General features: G+C 37.9%; 1 protein-coding gene across 3 annotated transcripts in view; it reads left to right on the top strand.

The window, feature by feature from the left end:
* Window positions 1-26,928, top strand: part of GMDS (GDP-mannose 4,6-dehydratase) — a 412,629-nt gene that overhangs the window by 163,664 nt on the left and 222,037 nt on the right. For all 3 annotated transcript variants that reach the window (XM_035552672.2, XM_035552674.2, XM_035552675.2), the window contains one exon: window positions 23,147-23,274. In XM_035552672.2, coding sequence (XP_035408565.1) covers window positions 23,147-23,274 — 128 coding nt within the window. The remainder of the gene's footprint in view (window positions 1-23,146; window positions 23,275-26,928) is intronic.

Genomic DNA, 26,928 nt, shown 5'->3' on the forward strand with positions numbered 1-26,928 from the left:
AATGCAGTTAATTCTGATTTTGAACCTGATACTGACTGACTAGATAGTACTGATAGGAGCACATCACAATATGCAGGGATCATCGTGGGTCTGTCTAATTTTTGTGTGGCTAATAAGTCATCTTCATCTTGAGTTCTAGGCAATACTCATGTATGAAGGCAATGTAATCACACCAAAATATGAGCAGGCTTCCCTCTGTGAGCTTGGGTTTTGGAAGCAGTGCCAGACTTCTGATATGAGAAATGAAGGCTATGAACATTCCTGCATGTGCTTGGCTTCCAGCATCCAGGTTGTCCAGGTCAGACCATGGAACTTGTTTGAAATAGGAACTAAACAATCATGTAAATGAACTGAATCAGGATATAAATATATATTTTTCTCAAGTGAGTCACTGATAAAGGAAGATGCTGTGTTGAGCTGGACATTTATTGAAATCTTTTTGATTAAGTCTTATGAACAGTAGCTTGTGGAAATCTTTCTGATTTCTTAATTATTTTTTTTCTTGCCCAATACTACAGTGTATCCCTGGTTCTATACTTCTCTATCTGATGTACTTTTCTGGGGTCTGTCACCAGTTTATCTAAATAGTTATGGATATAGCTCTTACAAACTCTAAGTAATTTCTTGCCTGTGGGTTTAGACTTTTGGAACAGCTGCATTCGCAACCCAGATCTCTCCTTAAGCAAATTATTATCTTATCAGATACATCTTTTTGTCATTAAATCATGTGCTCCCTTGTGGCTTATTCCATGTTAAGAAGAAAGTAGATTACACTTTTTGCTGTTTCCCATGATTGATTTAACTTTTTCTTGTAATCTCAAAACAAAAACAAAAAAAAGCACCCACCCAATCTAGAAAACCTTGCCATGTTTCATTTCTCAAGTTATATTAGCTGATAGCAGGGTTACTTTCTTAAACTGAGTGATTGTGGACTTTTTTTTTTCATCCAATGAAATATCAACTCGAAACAAAATGTGGAAGATACGGAAGTCAGCAATGGGAAATGGAGTGGTCAGAGCATGTACCTCATCTATAGTGTTCTTGTGGCTTCATTAATGCACAAACTTGTGGCAAGGTTATTAATATGGATTACATGCCTGTTTCTCTTTTTCTTTTTTTCCAACAGTTTGCAAGTATTTATTGTAATTAAAACTGTTACCATATGTAAGTAGATGCTACTGTAACAGTATATTTCACTGTGTTCTATCTCATCCCTATAGAATGATAGCTGCTAAAACACAGGGTTGTAGGTCACAGTTAACAGGTTTCCCACAAAACCCTTCGGGGTTGGTCTTTGGTATGGGAAAACAAGAGAAACAACAGAAAATACAGTACTGTGTTCCCTCTGCTTTCTCATAACTTTTGCCATAGGACATGTGAGTTTGGGAACCACTGCTATAGAAATGCTGCAAGATTTTTATTTTTGATGGAAAGAACTTAATTTCATGACATCAAATGTGAATAGAGTGTACATGTAACGAAAGAATCGGCCAGCTAAATAACTCAGACCTCCCATTGACATCCTTTTTTTCTCATTCATATTAAAAACCTTCCATTAAGAGAGATTAAAGATGTTTATTACTTGTATCAATACTAATCAATAGGCAGCTTGAGAAGATTTACAAGAAACTTAAAAAATAAAATTAAATAAAACAAAAATCCTGCGGTAATCCCAAGTCTAAGCAGGATGAATCTGGAAAATTCAGAGCTCATTTTGGACTTAAAAGAAATCCAGATGAAATGAGAAAAGTATTAGCCACACACAAACATTTTACTTTACCTTTCTTTTAAAATCTCTTGCAACATTTGATTTAAAATTTTAACACTCTGTGTTAACACTTTTCCCTTTGCCACCCCACATCTTGCCCATATTCTCAGCTATTGGTAGGCATGTGTATCTCTATTGGGGATACTTGAGTTGTCTGGCATGCTATGTACTCTAACTTACATTTGGTTTCTATTTGCTATAGACTTTAAAAAAGAATATGAGGTCTTCTGTTACCTTTATTGCACTTTCTAAACATAAATGAAAATACTGCATGCCTTCAAAGATCAGGAACAGTCCTTATACCTCCCAAATTCTACATAATTCTTGAAAATGGAGTGAATTGAAAATAATTCCTGGATGTAAGCGTTTTGTTGATTAGGGATGGTACCAGTGATACGCTTCATTTTACGTATTTATACTGGAGTGCCATTGAATCTTGAGCCAAGCCAACTGAGCAACCGTAGTAGGCATTTGAGTTTGTAAATGCTTCTTCTGCTCTGCTTGGTTGCATAAATTAGGTGTAAGCTATTGCATACATCTGTAATTGCAAAATAGGCCATTAATGGCTAATTTTAACATGTTTTTCAGTAGCAATGGGTCTGTCTTTTCTCAGGTTTTTCCATTCATTTTGATATCCTCTAGATGTATTGTAGGGAAGGTGGGAGATAACGGAGGTTTTCTGTCACCTGTTGGATTGGGAAATGGGATAGACTAGTGCTGGGAGCGTGTTTTGCTGTCATGTTCTATTGGAGTAGTCATCGAGGTATCATGGACAAAAGTCTGCCCTTTCTGAGAAACTAGAGAGTATGCTTGTACTTTTCTGTTTAGCAGGAAGGTGTGCAGCTATGTATCCTGGACTGTAATCCTGTTCAGCTATTATTTCCAGGTAGTGGTATGATTCACCCCATCCTGAGGAAGGTGAGGTTTTATTACTTAACTTAAATTAATTTAATCTCCTATTTTCCTCCTAAACATACGCCAGTAGTGAGTGCTTGAATCCTGAACACATCTGTTATGAATTTCAAAAGGAGTTAGAAGCAAAAATCGCTCTGACTTGTTGAAAACCAAATGGCTGTCATGCATCTGGGGTAGAAGGTGGCTCCATGGGTCTCCTTTGTAGCTGGTGTGTCCTCACAGAAATGCTAGTGAGAGTCTTTCGTCAGCTTGGCGTGGCCTAGCACCACAGTCTTGGTTCACGGTCTCCACTTACGATGCTCTAAAAGCTTTCCTTTTCTGAAAAAGTGTTTATGTTCTCATAGTCTCAAGTACATTTCTTTAAATCTTACTCAGTGCATCTTCAGGTGAAGATGCTACTGTGACTGATTCCATTAACTAGTAAAATGAGCAAATAATACAAATAATATGCATTTTTCTTTAAACCTGTTTGAATCCACACACACACAAAAAGGTGTAGCATAGCATATGTTATTACAATTCTTCTAGTGTTAGGAGATTTAATGACAAGATTTTTTGTCTCCACCGACCATGCAGTATTTATTAAAACATTAAAAGGAAGATTGGTGTAAGGCTGTGAACTTGAAAGTTTGATTTCATCTAACAATAACAGTAGGCAAATGCTACCTTTGCTGCCTAGTTCTGCTTGTGCTTGTGTTACTAAAGAACTGGCAGTAGTTTTTGTCATGTTGGTGAATCTGAGATGAATTGCCAACATAGTGTAAGAAAACTAACCGGTGAATAACAGGTCTTTATTAAATTTTTACTTGTCTTGTAATGATGCTTTTCTTAAAAAAAAAAATCTTAAACTATACTTAAATGAAAAATAGTCTCTTTGTTTTGAAATCATGGGATTAAGCAATTCTGGGTTTGAGTTCATTAGGGTGCTGCAGTTATTGCACAACTTTGGTCTACTTGCAAGTAAGTGAAGTGTCTGCTGTCACTTCAGTTCTACAGGTTCCTTGTGGGTTTGGTGGTGGGGTGACATCATCTGGTTTACCGTCACATTTATAGACAATGATAACCAGGCATCAACACTCATGGAGGAACCCACAGAGTCATCAGGGAACGTTCATTTTTTCCAAAATTATCTATGTGTGTGAGTATGTGGATGATGCTTGCAAATGGTTGCCTGTACTTGAAAGTCTGATGAAAGAATTAGTATGTTAAGTAGAATTTGCTGTAAAAGCAGAATAAGTAGAATAATAAAAAGAATAAAGTTGTATTCATTGTCCAGTGTGATCACGTACATGAGGATTCATTCAAACTTAGTTGTTTTTACAAGTTAAAGTCAGGTGGCTTAATATTTAATACAAAAGATTTGGTATTGAAGAAAAAAATCTGAAAGACTTAACTCATTTTAAAATATGCTTTTCCTCTGGAGTATTTAGGGAAAACATCAGCTTGGACACTGTTTATTTAGTCTTTATTGTAAAAGTAGAAATAATTTGGAATATTGAATTTTTTCTTTAACTGCACCTTTTGTACGGTTTACTTTTCTGGCTTGGCATAGTATATAGTGGTTGTGTTTTCCTGTTGTGGTGGTTTTGTTTGTTCGTTTGTTTTATCCTGATATCTTTTTTGGGTCTTGGTTATTGAAAAAGTTAGAGAACAGTTCCCCATCTAACCAAGTTATGAACAAATCCTTTTTTCAAAAAATCTGAGGCATTGCTCGATTATTCCATGCAAATTTAATTTAATTATAGAATTCGGAATCTAAACATACACTGAATAAGAACTGTAAAAAATTCAGATTCACATTTGTAGATCAGATTTATGTTTTTTAACATTTATGTGAACTTTCCTGCAATATGCCTTTCTGTCAAGAAAAGCTTTCATGAATATCTGCTTGTCTGTCCAGAGTACCAGATCTCTACCCCTAATTTTTTTTGGCAGTCAAGAGTAAGTTTTTGTCATTTGGTGGACTGTCATTTTATTTAGTTTGCTGCTTCTTCAGAGTAATCCAGGTTAAAATAAAGGTTTGTTTTCCAAATGCACTTGCCCCAAGAATCCAAAGTTTCTGTTTCTTGACAGTGTTTGAACCAGGCTCCTCTAAATCCAGTATTCCTCTGTGAAACTGCCATATCCCATGCTTTCTGCAGCACCTTCACTTTCAGGTTTTTTCTTTTTTTTTCCCCATTATCCCCTGCTTGAATTGGATTAAGACATTGCCTCTTACTGTTCTGTAGCCTATCCAGAAAGAAACACTTATGCAGCCACATGATGCAGTAAGTTCTTTTGAATGTTTTTGCCTTATAAAACAGAGAGTTTTATAGCTGTGATCCTCCGAAAACTTACAGAGACATCTTGATGCTTACAGGCTCTGACTCCTAAGTCTGGTTCTATTGTTTTTAAAAAGAAAGTTGTTGCCATCAAGTGAATAATACTGGTCAGATTTTCAAACCTGCTATTTAATAACAAGCATTCAAATTTTTCAAAGGGCTTTGAGGTGTACATCTCGAAAGGATGGGTGCTTTAGAGAGTCCTTGCAAGACAGAACCATAATGGTAAGAAATATTTTTCAGAGGACATGATAATTCCATGCTTCTAAAAGCAGAACAAGTCAACTGTGTAATGATGAATGATGTAGGCAGTGGTTACCTGGAAGTGTTTGCTTAGCCTCATTTCCCTTTTACTCTAAAATAATGTTTGTGGGGAAAACTGCTAATTTTAATATATTTCACTTAAAAATGAAAGAAACATTGTGTTTCCTGAAGTGCAAGAACATGGACTTGTTATATTTGAAAAATACCAATCATTGAAAAAGAAAGAAAAACACACACACACACAAAAAAAAAAAGCAAACAAAAAAAAGTAAAAGAGTGAAGAACAGGTAAATGGTTTGGTTCAGATCTGATTTGTATTTGACTCTGACTCAAGTCAGTTCAGTGTCTTCAGATCAATAATGATTGGTATGTCTGTATCAGTTCAAGCTGGAAAATGTAAAATTTGAAATGTAAAGTACGTATGATAAGGGAACTTCCTCTGGCAAATTTTCTGCTGAACAATTATTCTGATCTGTAATCAGAAGTATTTTGGTTTTGGTTCAGTTCTGAATTAGTTCAGCAAAGACTTCAGGTGACAGTGCAGGTTCACTTCCCATTTTAGAAAAAATAGTTTAGAACAATTTTATATTTCAGTTCGGTTTGACTCTGAGGGAAACAAAAAAAAATAGCTTTTTCATACTTGGGCGCTACTTAGCTGCATTGCACACTTCACTCTGCTTGGGTAAGCTGCTTTATTGGGCTGTAGCATACCTCCTGGCTGGCGTGCAATAGTACAGTGCTGCAGTGTCTGACTAACAAGCAAAATGGGGGGGATGTGTTGGTTCGAGGGGAAATATCTTACTGGGATTAAAATGTGGGAATAATCTGTAAAGATTTGGTATTAAGCTGAAGTGGTTTGAAGAATGTTTGTGTTTGTGTTTAAATCCACATGATGATGTGCCTATGAGAAGATCAGGGAAACATGGACGTTAAAAAAAAGAGGGATGATATGAAAATCTGAACCTCAAACCTGAATCTCGAACCTGCGTTTTTATAACCTTGTCATCATATAGGCTGCGTAAAGAGAATACTTTGTCATGAATAAAATACTGTTTACTGAATTCCATTGAAACTCTTGAGAATAACTTAAGAATTTAACTTCGTTTTAGTAAGCTGATATGCCTATAGTGCTGGCTACTTTTAAATCCCTCTGCAAATATTTTTGTCGTGTTTAAGTTTATTATTTCTGTATAATTGCTCACAATTTGATTGTTTTTTCTTTTTCAGTAATTTAGGGGTTTTTTTTGTTTGTTTTCTATTGGTGGGTGAGATGTTAGGGGACATGACTGGTTTCTTCAGCAGCCTGTTAGGGGCTATGCAGAAACATGACCAAGAAGCACTTTTTTTCTGTCGTGTTACAATTTAACTATTTTAAAAGGAAACAAAAAAAAAAAAAAAAAAAAGAGGATTAAAGATTTAATATAATTTTATTCCTGTGTACTTCTAAAGGTGGTATAAAACTGATTGGTGTTAGCTGATGTGGCACAGTTCAGCTTCATGAAGAATCTGCAGAATCATGACACTCAGCAGCTCAAAAGGTTATGTTGCAGAGAGCTTATACAGTGCCCTTTTCCAGAACAATGGCACGGTCACTGTTAGTACTGTGTGTGGGCATAGGAAGAACAGATGAGAGAGGGCAGAACCATGCCGCAGCACTGGCAAAAGGACACCATTGCCCTTTCTGTCTGCAACCCCTTTTTGGAATCCCACTCAAAGACATCAAACTTGCATGTGAGTTCACAGCAATGAATGCAGTTATTGCAGGGCTCAGTCCTGAAAGACATGAACAAACTTTACATGTTCTAACAAAATATTTAAGATTTTGTTTAAGTGTAAGAGTGGTCCGTATGACACCAGTGGGTATGTTTCAGAGTACACTTGAAGTCTGAGATAAACCTGAAGTATGGTGATACAAAGATGTTTGCAGTCACCTCTAAGTACTTCTGTTAAGAAATAGGGCTTTCAAAATTTCAGTGTTAGACCAGTATCCTCAGTGATTTACAAGGTCAGGCTTTTATGTCCACACAGTCTAATATGAAAATAAAAAGATGTGAAGCAAGGCCACCAGCTTGACGAAAGAGGTTTCACTGTGAGGAATGCCCTTAAACATAACTAGGACACTTCAGCCATGGGGTAGGAGGCATTAAAAATATGACCAATCTAAAGTGGCTGGGAGAAGGTGGATGGGAAATGATGCTCCCTCTCATCAGTTCATTTGATAGTCCCTGGTTCTCATCTTGCCAAGTGACAGGTTCAAAGCAAATAAAGAATTTGACTTCATGGTGTGTTTGTGATGTTAACAATTTGTTGCCACAGAATTTTGTAGGTGTCAAAAATTTTTATGGCTTTAAAAAGCAATTGAAATTTGAGGAAATGTGACAAAAAACATACTCAAATCTCCAAAAGCCAGAAGAGAATAGCAATAAAGGGTTTCTCTACAGAGCTTGGGGATTTTGTATGTATATTTCTTAAGAATTTGGTGTTGCCAGTTTTTGAGAGAAGGTACCAGACATGGACTTTTGTCATACTCGCTGAAGCTGTTTTTGTTGTTCTTGCATACATTTTTAAGAAAATGAAATCATGAGGTAAAATTTTATTCTTAATCATTTTTTGCTCCATCGTTTTAAATAATAGAAAAGATATGCTTTCTTTTCTGATTTAGTGCCATCTGTCATATTTATTTTGTTTAGCTATTTCTGTGTTACTAATACTAAAATTAGATTTTTATCCTAGTTTCCCCTTTGCTTGCCTGCCCCTTCCCTCCCCTCTTTAATAACTGGGAAATGTTTAATATTTGCCATGAAAATAAGTCCTTTGTTTTCCAATCTCAATTGTATTTCCTCTTTACTTAAATCTTTGAAAGAGCAAGAACATAGTTTTCTAAGCAGGGTAAGAGGTCATTGTACTAACTTTCCTCCTGAGAAAGGAGCAACAGTTGTGACTTAATTGTCACTGAGGATGCTGATGTCCTTTGGGTACATGGCATCAAGAATCGTTAAGTAATTTAGGTTGGAAGGGACCTCTGAGTTTGTCTGGTTCAGCCCCCCCTACTCAAAGCAGGGTTAGCTTCAGAGTTGAATGAGGTTGCTCAAGGCCTTGTCTAGTCGAGTTTCAAATAACTTCAAGGATGGAGTTCCCCAGCCTGTTGTTCACCCATCCCGTTCCAATGCTTAGCCATCTTCACCATAGAAAATGTAAGGTGCTTCATATCTAAAGAGAATTTCCTGTGTTGCAAGCTGTGTCCATTGCCTCTAGCACAGATGTGCAGTAGCTTCCTCAGAGGAGACTGGCTCCATCTTCTCTACAGCCTCCTATTAGGCACCTACAGGTGGCAATCCTGGGCTCTTTAAGGCTGATCGAGTCCCTTTCCTTCAGCCTCTCCTGCGTGCCCTGCGCTCCAGCCCCTGACCCTGCTGGTGGTCCTCCCCAGAGGCTCTCTCCAGTATTTTCAAATTTGTCTTGTAGTGGCTACACCCAAACTTGACCCTGTATTCCAGTGCTGGTGAGATGTGGTCTCACCAATGTCGAAGAGGAGGAGGAGGAATCGCTTCCTTCAACCTGCTGGTGATGCTTTTGGATGTAGGTGTGAAAACATGCCTGTCCTTTGTGGCCCTGCTGTTATGGCCTAGTTCTGCCCCGTACTGATTCCATGGGCTTTAAGGTAAACATGCTCATCATCGAGGAGGAAAGCCTCTAGTTCTTCAAGATTTGGGGAAAACTTCATGAGAAGATCTTCTTCACTATTCCTCTAGATTTCTTCTGGGGGGGACACCGTGATTAAATCTATCATTTGCCTGAGGCATGTGACATGAAACAACTATGCAGCTGCTAAAATTTGAATTTAAATTAGCTGTGGAAAAGATGAGGAATCTCTCTCTGATGGCATGATATGTATGGTCCAGAAAATCATAAATAGAACCGATTTTTTTAGTAGATCTATCTTGTATCATAACAATTGCCAAAGTGTTTACTCACAGGCGCAAAATACTTAGAGAGTCTCCTTAATCTATGGTTATTGTTGCCCTCTCGTCTTGACCTTTGTTGAAGTGTTTTATAAACAATTTAAAGAATAAATGAAGTATTAGAAACAGTTATTATAGAGGAGGCAAAGTTATTTGCTTTCCTTGAGTGAAGGGATATAATTTATAAAGGACTGATTATACTAATCTGTTTTCTGGGTAGCCTGTAAGTTTACTTTACCATGGCAAGGGAGAATAACAGAGAAATTGTGTCATGGGAGCCAAGTAAGATATTGTAGCAGTAGGAAATCCAATTGCCTTGTTTTACAGCCATTTGTCTTGTCCGTCGTTTCTGTCAAGTGATCATTTGAATCAAAAGCATTTAAAGAGATTTTCTTCCTTTACAGTAATGAGAACAACAGAGACTTCAGTGCTGCAGGACATTCTTAATAGGTCTTTCCTTCTTTAACATGGCTACCTGCCAGCCCGTGTTGTTATTAAAAGTTGCTTCATTTAGTACATTTTATGAAGTGGCTCTGCCTGGCTTCTTGACTGTCACTGAGGCTATGAGTCAAGAAAGAGAGCAGGAGTGGAGCTCTGATTCAGTGGAGCCCAGCAAAGAAGCAGTTTAAGCTGTGAATATTAATGGGAAGCTTTCTACTTCAAACATTTTCTTTTCAAGGTATGCATTCGTATCAAAAGAAAAACACTGCAAAAAGCAAGTTTGATCTTTGCCTTACCGATTTTAACAAATTGCTCCTGCCTTGCCTTTTGTTTACAAAGCTTAGTGCTAGCAAAACTCCCTTGTGACCCATGAAGGTTACACAGGCGCAGAGCCTACTACCATGAGGTTGGGGTGGAGATTATTTGATTCCAGGTCTGAGAGAAAAGGGCCATTTCTAGGAGGGGAACGGCTTCAGGATCAGAAGTTCCCCCAGTAAGTTTGCAAGCCGTTTTCACCTTGGCTTTGTACTTCTGTCGAGCAGGGATGAAATGAGACTTACAGGTCCCGGAATCATCAAAACAACGGAGCCTATTGGCTCCAACACAGCTGGAGCTGGGAAAGAGACGTCTGTTCCTCCTCTCTTATGTGGCTTTTTCTGTCTCTTTTCCGATCTCCCTGTGAGGCAGACAGAGTGGAGGCAGTAGAGCAGCAGGGAAGAAGAAAGGGTGACAGCGGCTGTCTATTCCAAGTCAGAGGACAATTTTGTAGTGTCCCTTTGCAATTAGAAGAACATTTGTCAACTCTGACATCTGCCAACCATAGCTCTGCAGCCCCAAGAGAAGCTTATCTTACTGAAGTGCTTTTGACTGTTTTCCCAAGCAGAGATGAGAGAAGGCACTGCCATTTCCAAAATCAGCATTTGAGTGAAGAAATAGGGCGGGATGTTGTTGTAGACACATACATAATTACATCTTCATTTCTAGTGCTTCTGGCAGGAGCAGAGGGGATGGGGCAAGATACCTTAATAACATGCGGTTGGTGTCAGCATTATTTGATTCTACCTCCTGCAGGAATTCTGTATCCTACAGTAACTTTCCTGCAGGTCTAAGACTCTTTTAGAAATACTCCTTAGCAGTTTTGAGACACTACACTATTGCTTAGCAGTTTTGAGACGCTACTATTGAGACACTGAATATTCCCTAGCTTTTACAGTCATCATTTTGAAATAGTCAGTAAATTCCATGGGTAAGCATTAGGTACTTTGTCACCGAGAGGGTTGAGGCCCGTGTCCAGAAGTATGTGGTCAGGGGAAGCCAGTTTCTGAAAGCTGATTCTTTGCCTGCTTCATTCAGAGCATATGGGGGTGCTCTGGGGAACAAATGTAGATTTGGCTCTGGCTCAAGGGAGGTCCCTTGTCATGACATGACATATGAGGGTTATGCATAGAAGTACCAGACCCTCACACTCCCATACTGTGCAGCATTTCACAGCCTGGAGATAAACAGACTGTAGCTGTTTTAAAATAACAGCTATGTTTTCTCTCTGTTTGCTGGGCTATTAAGCCTGAGTCATCTTCCAGGTCCATCTGTCCTGTAAGTAAGATATGATACTTTCTACCATATACCTCTTTTACCTGAAATGCTGGGCATTGTAAACGTTCTTTAAAAAAACTCTCATGAATAATTGCCAAAAGGTGGTAGCTACAGTATCCCCAACAAATGCATGTTATGAATGGTCCTCTTTTTAAGCCTAGAATTCCTTTAAACATGCCTTTTGGGTTTTGAGTACCTGCAGTTAAATGGTGTTGCTTTTGGCAGGGCTTGGTGAGCAAATGAGGCATAATCCCTCTGATCTCAGTAGTCTGGTCAGCCAGCCATGACATTCTCAGTGTCTTTTCTTTCTACACCCTGTCTGAACAGAGCCATAGCCCAGGCAGCTCTCAGTGGGGTTGCCAAAGATTACCATGTGCAGTGAAGCAGCAGATGGCAGGACGGTGGAAAATATGCAGTCCCGATCCCTGGGTTCACATGGGGTTCAGGGTTAAATTTCAGCAATTTCCCTCCCTGCTCCTCGAGGCCCTCTATAAACTGTCCTTTGAGAGACAAACTTCTCTGTGTACACTTGGGAACTGCTTTAAAACTCATTTTTGTATAGTTTTGAAACTGGGTTCTAGACTGCAGCTGGAAATTTAAGAAGGCTGTGTCTGTTACCACAGAAGTTGGTTTTTTTCATCATCCAAAGACATTTGTGTGAGCATAAGCAATGAGGTAAATATGAACACATCCTGAGGACTATGAAGGGGGAGAAGGGAATATTCCAAACTTGCTTAGCTCAAAAATTGTGTAATGAGTGAATGAGTTTCCACAAACTTAATTCAAACTTGTACCTGTGGGGTCTGATAAGGCTGTTATTTGCACTCCCCCCCCCCCCGCCCCCCGTGGGCTTCCTCTTTGTTATTACTTGCACAGGATGAATATTTCGCACCTGAATGACTAGATGTTCAATATTTGGGGCAAAAGGGCAAGAAAGCAGTTCTTTGACAACAAACTTGCTCTGTGCCCCATTCATGGCACCCTTCAGGCGATGCACGGAGAATGATTTCACCCCTTTTTGACTCTTCCAGGGTCCTTTTCTCCTGTTGTTTCAGAAATACTAAGATACTTAGTTTTGTGAGATTCCTGTAAAATATTGGTATTTTATCCACTTTTTTCAGGTGAGAAAATAAGATGTGAAAAAAAGATTAGTATCTGCATTTATTTTTTGGTTGATGTTAAGAATAAAACTGAGTGCTTTGTAATCAAGTACACAGAGGAGTCTGATGCAGCGATTAAATGAGTACGCAGTGAATTGCTGAGCACCCGTTCAGAAACTAAGGTATAAATCATTTTTCCATAGCAGCATTAATAGATCGAGCTGTGAATCCATAACTACTTTTTCTGCAGTTCTTTACTTTGCTGAGCTTCAGACTCCATAGGACTCCTGCTTCATTCCTCACAAGACAGTAGTTTCTGCTCCCAGAGCAAATCCTGCACCTGCACAGGGCACAATCTTATTAGGAAAAAAAATACAATATATAATTAATCCAGAGGTATTTTGTGAAACTGTATTATTGTACTTTCAAAAACAACACTCACACACGTAGTGCTAGAATATTTAGTGCTAGAATTTACGACTTTCTTCCTGAACATGCACAGAGTTTTTGTATGTGCATGTGAGAGTTTCAGAGAGCATGCACAGCTACCTATGGGGTTGCTAAAATTATGTGAAAGGTCCCACTAAAAATACAAAGCCAGGAAATCCAGAATTGGGCTAACTTTCTGTCCTGGTTTCACCCCATTGTGCTTAAGTATTATAAGCATCTCAGAACAGCAGGTGATCCGACTGCCTCTTCTGTTCCTAGAGGAAGTGTAAACTAACTTAAATGGGAAATATCACAAAAACAGGATAACAATGAATTTCAGGAGTCCACAAAGGAAGACGTGTTCTTAAAAATACTGATATTAAAAGAGCAGTGAGCATAAAAAGTTGAACTTTGGAAAATGGAATGGACATTTTGTTTAGACACCCTTGTTATTTAATTGCTTTCCAAATGTTTTGTACAGCTGATTTCTGCTCTGTTTTCTGGTTTCTTATGCAAAATTATCATGGTAATTGGATGTGTTTATGGTGGAATAATATATTAAGTTTGGGTTCCTATTTGTAAACTTCAGTAATCTAATCTCAGTGAAATTGCACTTAGTAGAAGTGCATCTCCTGCATTTACTTCATCTTAGTAGGAAACTGGGTTATCTATATATATAGCCGCATATTTATCTTTAATTTAAGAATTAATTACACTAAAAATACATTTTTCCCACGTGGAAAGAATGTGCAAGAGTGGGATTCGATTTCAGTGACAAAGTCAGAAAAAGCGAATATTCATTGAAATGCATGTACATTTTAAACAGCTGCTCTAATGGTACTGTTTTCCTACATTCAAGTAACTTTCTCAGTTAAAATTTGTCTTATTTATTCACCTCAGTGTCTTTCAATTAAAAATGAAAATTAACTTTATTCCTGGGATTTGTCCCAGAGTGAGGGTTCGCTTGCAACAATGGCTTTTATGCAACCTCCTGACGTATCTTCTCATGTGGGAGAGCTGCCCTTCTGCCTGGTCACGTTTTCCATTCAGGTTTTGGATGTGGAAGTTGTGGGCCCTTGCTTAACTCCACAGTCCCCTGAGAGTGATCGTGGCCTGCTCTGAAATAAGGACAAAACTTTTTATGGTAAGTTTAGGCAAATGGCAGCAGCTGCAGCTAGGTGAAATGATGTTTTCATTGGCTCTCTGAATGCAGGAGGTCAATGCAGCTTGGCCAAACATGTCCAGGTTTTTCAGGAGCAGAAGGACCATGCTGTTTTGTTGGCTTTTACTCTTCCTGATATCTTGTCAACTTGTCTCTGCACTTCCTTCCCACTCTCTTCTTACCCTGATAGGTTTGGGGGTTACTTTAAGATGTGGGTGTTTTCTCTGCACAACTACTTTGAAGTGCATTTCAAGGAGGTTCATTGTTAAAATCCTGCTTTTGAGGAGTGTTGCTTTGGTTTTGTCCAAGATCATGCCTTCCAGTGCTGTCCTGCTCTGTTCTCAGCACCCCACTTGTCCCTGTGCAGAAGCAGAGCTGAGGAAAACGGGGCAGCTGGGGCAGGCAGGGTGAGCTGAAAGCACTGAGAGAGTCATGCCAGCATTCCTGGTAACACATCTGTTGTGAGTCTGAAGGGGTATCTGTAGCTGGAGCAACAACTCATCCTTGTAATGATAATTGCAGACAAGCACGATTTATGCATTGAATTCTTGGGATCATCAGTGGTGTTAGAGATGTACTTCTCACTGCACCGTAGCTGAGTGTCCAATTATTCATAACACAGAAAATGGAAGGAAATGTAGTGCCTTGTATTTTACGTGTGCTCTTCAAGTACTAGAAAAAAAATACATTTCCTGCATTTGCAGGAGCTTAGATTTCTTTCTCGCCTCCCCTCCAGCTCTCCCTAGTCCCTTGTTACTTCTGGGTGAGCTCTTTGCCCATGGCTCTTCACAGCTCCCTGCCAGTACAGTTTGACAGTGTTTCAGGACCCCCTCTTGGCTGCTCCAGGACACCTGTAGCAAAGGGTGGTTTATGACAATTGAGACATATTTACCAAATAATGCACAAAGGGCTTTCTACAGGGTGCCTTGAGGACTAGCACTGTCACAAAGCTATTCAGAAGAAAGCCCTAAGGAAAAAAAAAAAAAAAAGCTTGAGCAACAAAGCTCAAAAGGGGAGTACTTGGATTTTAGAATATCTCAAGTTTGTCCAAGTGTCCAACCTGTCCAGGACTGTATATTAGTTTGTGTGGGAAGCAAAGTTTCAACTAAGTTATTTGTCTGTAGCTAGCCCATTTTTCTCTCTCCACAAAAATACATAAGCACTGACTCAGCGAAGTTATATGACACTGTGATTTGTTTTAAAGCTAGCTCTTATTACAGTCTCTTTTATCTTTTGTAGAAGAACATGAAAGTTTTTTTTTTACCCCTGACTTGAGGTGAAACGACACATTTTACACTTGGAAATTTGCACATTAAAAGCTGGCACTATTGTGGGTGTACAGAGAGACACACAAGACCTGTGCAAAACCTTGATTATACAGTAACCCACCATAAGCTAATGTCCCAGCCACCTGGAGAGGCTGAGGGACCAACCAGACTTAGTCCCTCAAAGGTCAGAAGGTCCAAGAAACCGTATTAGTCAGTCATGTGTCACCAGGTAAGATTAAAAGCCTTGCCTGCTTCTTCTCAAGGGAGTGCTAGGGTAAAGGCTGAATGTCTCAGCTTGAGCCATCGAACAACACTTTTTTTGATGTGCTACTGGTTGCTGGGAGCATGGAGGAGGGGAAAGAGAGAAAGGAGGAGAAAGGGTGTTAAATTTAGAGGGCACAGATGTCCAAACTTTGGCTATTTAACAAGCTGAGTTAAAATCAGGTTTTTGTGCAAGCTGCCTTAGACTGCATGATATTCCAGTTTTGTACAAAGGCTGGATTTTCCTTTTGGTTGAAACCATTTCTAGCTATTGTAGCCCCAGATCAGCAAAGAATTTGGTTAACTCCAATTGTTTACACACGCCTAAACAGCATAATAGACCGTGCTGATGGGCAAGCACACTCATGCATGCCCATAGCTCATACATGCAAGGACTTGTCGAATTCTTTGACAACTTAAACGAATGGGTTAATTCAAAAATATTAGCTGTACAATTTAAAAGGTACATCTCAAATGAGTGAACAAATCAGAATGGCTAAATACACTTACCTTTGTTTTAAGATGTAGTGCGTATGAACTGTGATTAAGAAATCAAAGTGAATAGTTTGGAGCAAAAGGTTAAGTTTTCTGTAAGCAAAACACTGCTGTTTATGTAAGTGCCAGTAGGAGCATAAACTTGGGAACAGAAATAACACTTTTACATATTGTTTTCAGTATTAATGTTTGGTTTTTCCTTTATAAGAATCTTTGATGCCTCACCTTTTCCTGTTCAGTGTACAGTTCCTGAGGGGAAAATATTTTAATTTAAGAAAAATTATATGGAGGAAATATACTAAAATAACACTTCTGTGCCCAGCTATTATTGCTGGTTTGTCACCATATCCTTTTAACAAGCCCATGTGATAATCTGATGCGTGTATTTAATCCCTGAATAAGGTCCCTTTTAATGTGAAATCTAATAGCTTTGTGTTCCACATTACACATGCAAATTGACTGCTAATTAAATGTCATTTTTTCATAGTCACTTCAGAAAACTGCTGTGAAGTCATAGGAATCACCCTGTCATTGTTCTGTGCAGAGGTGGAAACATATATCTGTTTGTATGCAAAACAGTTGTGGAGACTTTAAAGCTCCGCTGACAGGTCCCAGCATGGACGGTTGGCTGTACTAAATCACTGAGGAATGTAGCTTTTGCTGTGGGGAGACCTAGTGACAAGCGTCATGTCTGACTCTCATCCTTTCATGGCCATCAGTACATCTCTCGCCCCACGTCCATGCCCCTCTGTTATAGTGCCTGCTAGTTGTCCCCTCCAGGTAGGCTTCACGCTATCTTTCTGCCCTCTGGGAAAAAGGAAAGTCTTCCCTTCTTTCTGCATTCCCTCCCAGTTTCTGTACTTTGTCTTTCCTCACAAGATAAATGACTCTTATTTTCTCCTCCGATTATGAAAGCCATTAATTTCTGTTGCCTTTATGGCAAGTTCATATGACCCCCTGTTGCCCTCATCAGTCCAAATGTCCTGAGTGTGCTCTTGGGTTGGAAGAGCAGGGCTTTCCTGTGTGTTGCACTCCTGCTGATGATGCTTCCTACCTGTGCACACCTTTACCTTTCTGCCTCAGTCTCCCATTTTTTCAAATAATGGTAGGACATTTGCCATTGTGCAAGGAATTCCAATTGAAAAAGGATGGTGCAAATGGGAAGTAGGGACAAACGAACTCTCTTTCCTATATTAACACATTTTACTTTTGGCATTAGAAAGTTAAAAATGTCTGTCAATATATTAAAGAATGTCTTTGTTCCCAAATTTACTAGTATGAGTGCCACTTCATTTTCTTGAAATCACACATACTAAAGAAACACCAAATGAGAATCTCTTGATAAGGAGGAACAATTTTGTTATTGTACAGTTGCTTTCAGTCTGTGATCTGTGAATTTTATTGTTACATGATTATTCCTAAGAGGATAGATAAAGAATAACTTGTAAAAACAAGCCTATTATCAGTAACTTTTTTTTCTGTATTTAGAGATCCCGTGTGTCCATTGAAAAATAGTTAGGGGTATGTATACTGAAAATGTGTGAGATATGCTACTTTTTATATATGTATTAAAAATCTGAGAAATACACTATCATAAGAAGATATTACAATTTTAAAGGACAGAGAAGGAGATTAGAAAAGTTATGATGAAGCATATTTCCAGCTATGCTATACAGGATTAAAATGTTAGGATTAAAGCTCTATATCTCATGTTTCAGGAAATAAAATGATTTATCACTCAGATCAGGAAGATGTTTCCCATGCAGTGCATGACTTTACAATGAGTTGCTTATGAATCATTTTACCCTCATTTCGTATATATTTCATTTTGCAAAAATCTGATTGCAGACTTTCTGGCAAGCTCATTCAAATGTAGGCAATTTTTCTGTGTAGAGTTAGTAGGATATTAGCTGGGAAGGAAAAAATCACCATTAACATTGATGTTTCCTTTGTTTCCAAACAGTGATTTTTACCTTAGTATAGTTTTTGTTGGTAGGTGAACAATTTGCTATTGTAAATTGAGAGTGGATTGACAATTCAAATGCTTTAGTTTGTGTTTAACATCTACTAAGCAGCTGCTTTACTCTATCAGTTGTTTCAATTAAGATACAGTTGAAAATTCCATTTAAACCTCAAAACTAGAAGGTTAATTTAAAGATATGTAATTTGATTTTTCATCTGGTTTACTTTAACGTAACTCCATTAATTTCAGAATAGTTCATGCTGATTTTCATCAGTACAAACTAAAGGAGTCTCTGGACTTCTGAGAAAAACTGGGTGCTACTTTGCTTTTTAATTTCAGCTTGCCACAAAAAATGGAAAAGCTTCTAATAGAATGGAAATTATGAGCAGTGTGGATTTTCAGGCAATCAAAACATTTTAATGATCTCATTAAATGTATCATTTACAACATATATGCTAAAAGAAATATGTTCCTCTGGGTTAGTAGAAGCACCAGGTACACAATGTGTTTGAACATGTTGGGCTCCCACTAGAGTCTATGCCAGAACTGTAGAAACTAGGAGAGAAAAAAAAATCCCCTTTTTCTTGTGCCAGCACTTTAGAGACAGAAAACTTTAATATTTTATGCAAAATGAAGAAAAAGATGTTATGGAAACTTGATAAACTGTTCTAGTACTGCGTCTCAGCTGATAAATACTGCTATTAAATGTTATTAGATTGTTATTCCATGACATGGATTAATTATGGATATTTCTTAAACATGGTATAACCAGTGTTATACACAGCAGTCTTTCTTAGACAGTAGTTTGTCATCTGTTGGATTTTGTATTAAGCTTTGAGAGATGGGAAAGTTATGGTTGTTGGAGAAACAAACAAAACAGCAACAGTTACTGTAACAGCAGCTCTTCAAGCTGATTCATCCATTTGCCTGCTTCTTACAAACCCCTGAATCTTGAGGAAAACATCAGTTCCCTGATAGATACAGGAAGGGTGAATACCAGTGCTGATAAAGGGAATGAGGTGTACTGGTGGAGGGAGATGGATTTTTTTTTTCTCTTGGGGCACCCAGCCTTGGAACTGTAGGTGCACTGAGGTTGTGCTTCCTAAGGCATTGGTTTTAAATGTGTGCCCAGCTTTCAAAGCTGTGTCTTTGCCAGGTGTAATCAGCATCCATCTTAGAGGGATGAGCAACCCTGAGCCAGGCAGGTGACAGGCGTGAGCTGGAGAGCCCAAGCTATTGCTTTATACCTCTGCTATTTCTTCTTATTGCAGTATTGTTCTTATAATGGTTTGCTGACAGGGTATGTGTTTTACAGATTAGGTCTGCTTAATGAGGAATCCTTGCTTAGAATCATGCCTAGGATAAATAGAGTTTGTAAATCAGACCTTATGCTTCCTATTGGGATGCTAATGGTCTCAGAGGGAGGGCTTGGGTTTTGAAAACAAACCTAAGCTAATGCCCAAGGTTCTTGAAAAGCTGTTAATATCATGAAAACTCATATTTAAGGCCTCTTTAAAATGTAAAATCATGTAAGGCAGTCTTCAACTGAGGAACTGCCAAAACGTGAGGACATACCAAAGAGACCTTTGCCATGCCTGGCCAGACCTTTGCCGTGGCACTCCAGTAATTCCAGTGCTGTCAGTAGCAGTGTGATGCAACACAATTTGGCCCATCGTGGTTTGGATGTATTTTCAGCCTAGGTAACGAGGATAGCTATGCAAGGCAGCTTAGCCCTACTGAGGGAACAAGAATGACTCTTGGCGTGGTTACTGTAGGATAGCGAACTCCCAGAGCAGTGGCAGCTTCACACACTTTGAGGAAGTGTTTGAACAAGTCAAAATGCATCATGCGTTTAATACAGATGTGAAGGTTTATTCCTGTGAGGTGTGAGCAGTGAATACAAAGCCTCTCTGAATTGAGGAAGTGGTCCAAAGCCAGGGGACAAATGTGGGACTCTGATCTCTCTCTTCACCAGCAGTAGAAGTAAGTTTTCTCACTAAGTGATGGTGGTAGTAGCATAAGAATGTAGACCTTACGGAGCTGTAACTGCATTTTAGCTGATATATCATCCAGAGCTGATGAAAATGAACCTGAAGGATGAAGTGATTCACACAGCAGCAGCTCTCTTGATACTCTTACTGTTACCAACTTGCCATTCTGTGGAGGAAAATGCTCATGGAGGTTCAACATTTAAATTAAGTCTTCGATACCTCCTGAGAAGAAGGAAGATAACCATTTCAGTGTCTCAAAATATATTGAGACATATAAGACATTATATTGAGACAATAAAATACTTTGTATTCAGTTATATAAGGGTATCTGTAGAAATCCACATAGATCTTCTGATAGTCATTCCTGAGGATAGAGACATTACGTCTGCCAAGTTTCAAGCCAAAGCAAGATTTTATAGCCTGATTGCAAACCCCTAGGAGAGGGCTTTATAATGGAAATGCTGACACAGCCTTAACTATTCTGTATGACTCCAGTGGGCATCAGCTTAAGTTCTAGTCATGATGTTCATTTAATGGCATGGGATCAAACATGAAGTGTAATAGGATATTTTAAGATACTGTGTTTGAAGAGAATTGGTATTTAAACTTCATTTATGAACCATAAAATTTAAATATTTTTTGAAATGTGCCATTCAGTCCTTGGTTGCAAGAAAAAGTCACGTGTTTCAAAATGAACAGTAGTAGAGTTTTCTTCTACAGCTTTGATGCTAGAGCACTTCCAAGAACCCTTACTGGAACATTTCTGGAAAATAAGGGTTTTCATTTTTTCACTCTTGATGCCCTGTCTTAATTTCTGCATTTTGAGGTGTATCCTGATTTTGCTTGGAGAAGATCTTTAAAGATAGTTTCTCTCCAGTTATCAGTGACTCTGCGAGAAGACCGCAATTATTAGTATTTGTTGCGTTGTGCCAGGCGAGTCTCTTTTTCCATGCACAAGCATTGTTCTTTTATACATTTCAAGTTAAGTTGGTTTCATAGTTCTCTCACACATTACCTAATATACTTCTTTTTTGTGTTCAGCAAGTGACTGCTCCAAAATGGAAGCTGATGTTCATTATTTGTGGAGGTTGACAGTAAAAAACTTGCTTTAATGCAGATGATGATTAGAACTCTCACTGCTTTTACTGCAAATGGGAATGTAGCGTTGAAAGCTGATAGGGTTGCTTGTTACTCGGTTGCAGTCTGGAACATAAAGCCACATACTTTATCCATAAAAAAAAAAAAAGCTTCTCCAATTGTTTAACAAATATTAATAATAACTGAAATTATTTCAGTGCAGAAGGTTAAGAAACTTCAGAGCTACTGTGAATCAGTTTGTGTAATAGGTTCAATCTATTTTAAATTAATTAGTAATAATCTGTATGAAGACCTTAAAACACTTCGGTAACATAAAAAAAAAATTGAGGAAAAAATCCTTGGAGAAGTTCCAGCCAGACTAACCAAAGAGATTCTTTCACTGGTTGCTCTTCAGCCAGAATTCCACTCCTGCTGCAAGCTTGTCCAGCCAGGAACAGGGGAACTTTCTTTCAGGGATTGCAATAGCAGAATCGTAGTATTGGTCCTGTGGTTTACACTGGTTTATCTCTGGGATAATTATATTTCTCCTACTGAGTATGCAGAATGCAGTCTGAAAGAATGCCTTGGGCTTTTATCTTGCCAGGTGACTCTCATTTGTCTAATTATTGAGAAACATTGATTAAAAAAGACTCCCGAGAATATTTTTATTTATGAACTTGTGCAAATCATTCTATTTTGTAAACTTCCTCTTATATAAACACTTTTTCAGGGAATATGAGTTATTTTTATTTTCATCCTTTAAAAAACAAGCACAAAACGACGATGTATTCCAAATGCCTAATTAGTTCAGCAGTTGACAGAAAATTAAAATTCTATCTTAATCCTGTGATAAGTTCTGAATTTATTAATTGCTTCATTTAATATGATGTTGATAGGTATACTATACTCTTCATTATTTTTTACATTTGACAGGGTCAAATGATGCAAAAATGTACTGTAATAGTTATGACTTTACAGCAAAGCTTAGAGCCTGAAACACACACTTCACATTATTTAGTAATTTTGCAGCAGCTTGCATTTCTTTGACAGGAAACAGAAAATATTCAGATGAATATTTCAAGAGCAGAGTTCTGTAAGGAAAAAAAAAAAACCACACGCATTGAATGTACAAGCTGCACTACTTGGGTCTTTTTAAATTTGCTAAGAGCATTTTACAAGTGCAGTCATTTTCACTAACTTTTCTGCTTTCCATTTGGATGAGGTATCATCTGTCACCACTCAATCGTATTTTTTAGCTATTAAAAAGGCATGTAATTTTAATTTTTGTGGCCCATTAGTGTGCAAATGCCATTGGGCTTGTTTAGCCTGCACTCACAGTCTAAATTTAAATCCTTCTGCTTTTGAGGAAACTGTTGACCACATTTTAGAAAAAGAGCAGTCATAATCTAAAATTCAGGTTATGAAAATAACTAAAAGCAAGTATTATTTAAAACAATTCTAGAGGGAGCAGAAATGGGTGCACAAATTTCCAATGAAATATAGTGAACAAATAAATAATAAAAATTATTATTAAACTAATAATAACAAAAATAATACACAGCCTTTGATAAAGGTGAAATCACAGTTTCATAATCTCATTGAAATCAGTGGATGAAGAACCCCAAATAACTGGAAGAGTAGAGCGTGATTAACTGTTACAATTTTTTGGATAGACTCTCTTTTTTAATTATTAAACTAACATATTTGGAAGTATGCATTCCTTAAAATAAAATGGAAAAAAGAAATGACAACAACAACAACAACAACAACAAAAACGTGAGGGTGGTCTAAGATGTCTGTCTTCTTTATGTAACCTTTTGCATTTTGTGTTTAAGAACTGACATTCCAAATGATTTTCTTTGGCTTTATGCCTGGACTGAACATTGAGGCAGCAAATTAGGAATGCTTAGAAGTCCCACAAAGAAAGATGTTTGCTGTGAAAGTGAAGCTAATTTGACACTTGCACTGGAAGCGTCTTAGCCCGCTCAAACGATAAATGATGGCATGGGTCTAGGTAGTATGAGGGGAATGAATGAAGACTGAAAGAAAATGTGATGGGCAGAGCAACAAGATGTTTCTTGTGGCCAGTTTTTCAAAGTGCAATTATACTGATGCTATCTTTTATTCCTATGCCAGGAGCTAACTTCGTTACTCGAAAAATTAGCCGATCGGTGGCAAAGATTCACCTTGGACAGCTGGATTGTTTCAGCCTGGGTAATCTAGATGCTAAGAGAGACTGGGGCCATGCCAGGGACTACGTTGAGGTAAGCTGTGGGCCACATGCCTTGTTCTGAATCATCTTTGTGGTGGGGATAATGCTGTAACCTCAGTTCATGATCCACGGAGGGCTATCTCAGGATTTTTTTGCCTACAAAAGCCTGTTAACTTTGTGTAACTCTTGACTTCAGTCTAGGGGGCTTAGTTACATAGCAGTCTACCCCAGGCATGACCTGAACAAAAAATAAATCTTTGGGTTTACATTCCTGTACTGAATTCCTTGGGGGAGGGGACTGACTATAAACTGTATCTATTTTAGAGTATTTCTCCTATTGTTTTGACAATTTGTATAACCAATATTAAGATTGCAGCAAGATGCAATATGACCTGAAGTCAAAGATCCTGCTGGAGGTTGGTGGCCTTTTATTATAATGGGGCAAGAATGATGTTTATATTAATGATCAAAGGTCTAGCTCATTATGCATTTAAAAGAAAAAAAAAGCATCACAGCATACTAGTGATGTCAGTATTGCCATGCATGTACCTGCATACCTGCATCTAGCATTTGAAATGTTTTTGTAGTCAGGAGTTGTTTCTAATTTTATTCTGTGCATCTGCTTAAGCAGACAGACAGACAATACCCATGTATTGTATTACAAGGAGACATGAATGACCATGTAGGAAATATTGTCTTTTCCCCAGGAGACTTTTGTCCCCATTTTGGTGCTTAAAGATTTCCTGTGGTCATTAGACTATTTCTGTCTTTTAATAATTCCTTGCTGGGAAACCGGATCTGGCTTCAACATTCATTGATGTAGTTTAAAAAGACGACAACTGTTTGTTTTGTTTTTCTATTTTACAAAGTATGAAGTACTATGGAAGGAGGAAAAGTCTGATTTTGAGTTTTATCATAATTTGAGATTTAAAAAGTCAAGTAAAAGCTGAATTTCCAAATCTTGTTTATGGTCAAAAAGAAATAGCAAGAAAATGAAATGGGGATACCACAACATAAATTTTTGTTCTGTGTGATATTAAAAAAAAACACTAAGTAGCCATATTGCCTTTGCATCAAAAGAAATGTGCCAAGTAAGCTAAGTAGGTGATTTTCAGTAGCTGGCTGTAAACTTGGCTTTTGGTTCTGCGCTGCATTTACATGTAAGATGGTACATATTGGTACTATATGTACCAAGAGAAACACAAATGTCCTGACTACATCTCCATGAAAATTGCTTTATATTTGTGGATTCAACATTCTTTGAAGTAGTTAATCCAGTAAACCATCCCAATCATCTTTTAATTGATAAAACTATAACCGAGTGTTCACAAAGTCATTTACCAAGGTTCAGCTGAAAGGAAGCTACAAATGAGCCAAACAAAATGATCAGTTGCAACCACATCAACATAACTTCCTAAAATGAATAGGATATTCCATAATCTATCTCAAGCTATCTCATTTAAAGATGGCTTGCACCAAATCATAAATCGTGAGATGAAATCTAGTGACCTCTTTCATATGGGAAACTCAGAATATAACACTCTTGTGCGTAGTGGGTCAGACCCTTGTCCTGTGTCCAAAACTTTAAAAACAAAGAAAATAAGAACAAGTCTATCAAGAAAAATGACTAGCTTTCAAAGTCTTTGGCCTCCGTAAGGAATGTAGTTGTCCGAGGTCTACAACACGAACACATGTTTGTTGTGTAAGTAGCATTCCAGACCTTTCAGTTAACATGTTTTGGGCCTGTCCCAAAACCTTCTGGAAAGAATTCCTCACTAAAATATAGTTCATCTTGACTATTCCTCTTCCCAGAGAGATACCCCTTTGGATAATGGGAGAGTTATTATCAATTCTCTAATTCCCCAAATATCATGGAAATGTGCTTACAGACATCCTTCTAATGGCTAAAAAAGAGAGTAACTTTAAACTGGAAATAAACAATTATTTGAGGCTTTAATGGGCTGGAAAGTAGGGCTTAGAGATTTAACGTTGTTCAAATAAATACATAGTGTGTTAGAAAGTATGATCATATTTACAAGCATTTGGGGAGCTTCCTTAAGCATATGGCTGAACACATAGGGATATATCTTATCCTCTCCATATGTATTTTTAAAACCCATTGATATTAATACAAGTAACACATGTGCATATAGACTAGACCATATACTGTCTTTCCTTTCTCTGTATTTTCTTAGTTGGGATAATAATAAAGCCATAAATACATTCCTTTTTGTTGTTTTGTAAAACATTATGGGTCAATTCCTGATCCCATGAAAGCTGATGACCAAACTCTCATTAACGTCATGCAGAGATCACATCCTGTATGCATTGGTGTGGAGAAAGTCTGGTGATTAAAAAGCAGAAGCAGAAGTTTGGAGTTAAAAGTAGGTTCATATTAGAGGAGAAGAGTTGGGTTTGATTAGGTTTATGAACTAGTACTTAAACTGCCATATTCAGTAACTGAGAATCAGGTACAGTGGCATTGTGCTGCTGAATAAAAACTGGTGTTTTTTTAGAACACTCAAAGAAGGTTTCCATTCAGCGTTTGAAAAGAGCAAAACAGAACCGAGTAGACAGCAAACTTTTGGGCAGGTTATTGGTTTTATCCTAAAATTCTGTTAGTAGCTGCTAACATATCTGAAGAAATTGCTGCTGCCTCTTACTTCCCCTTTCTCCATTTTTACTTAAATGTGAGCCAGCACAAGTCCCATGGGATGGTGTTATAGATGACGATCAATGCCACTGAATTGGAAGAGGAAAAACAATGTATCAGCACTTAAGATATATGAATCTTCTGAGTGCTGTTTTGTTTGGTGAGGGTAATTTATACCTTTTATTTGTTGCAGAAAGTTCTAGTAAACCATCTGCCAGGTATTTTCAAATGCTAGTACAATAGCAAGCCTTAACAGTCTGACTCATTTCTGTGGCATTTACAAAACACAAGGCATCATACTCTTTTCCTCAGATATTCACCCAGGAGTCTTTCATATAGGTGTAGGTTCTCACAAACATTTAACTTAGATCATTAAAAAAATGTGCATTAGTCCATCACTGATTGTTTGTGTTTTATTTCCTACATGCTAAGTACTGTAATTGCTACGGTCCTGAAAGTATATCTGCAACTGCAACCCTAAAATGTTGTTGTTGTTGGGGAAGCAGTAGGTGCATTTATTTGCAAGATCGTAAGGAAATAGCCACAAAGTAGGACATAGCTACATTGGAAAGTGGTTTTGGGAGAAGAGCATGTTCATCTTCATTAGAGTTCAACAGGTGAGGCCTTTTTTTCTTCAGTCTCCTCATTTTGTCATCTGCTGATGCTCAGGTTGTCATCTGCCACTGCATTGCCCACACCTCCATGCTGTCCAGTGAGCAGAAATACTATGAAGAGAACTGCTGTCCCACTGCAGTTTTAGCTGTGTCTGAGCCCAACAAATCACCAGTATATTGGCATAGTATATGCTTGTTAATTATTGCAGGATGTCATAGATGTAGCACTGATGAATACTATAGGTATATCTATCAATATATATTTCACAAAAGTATTTTAAAAAAGAAGGCAAAGGTAATAGTTTTAATAGCCTTTAAGCATTGGTACAGATCAGAAATATTTTCTTTTTCCTTCAATAGAAATTTGGCACTGTTTCAAGCAATAATTAAAGAGGACTCATAATTGGCTCATAATTGGCTCTGGTTCATTTACTTAGCG

Source organism: Cygnus atratus, chromosome 2, assembly GCF_013377495.2.
Source record: "Cygnus atratus isolate AKBS03 ecotype Queensland, Australia chromosome 2, CAtr_DNAZoo_HiC_assembly, whole genome shotgun sequence".
In the NCBI taxonomy this organism is placed as follows: Eukaryota; Metazoa; Chordata; class Aves; order Anseriformes; family Anatidae; genus Cygnus; species Cygnus atratus.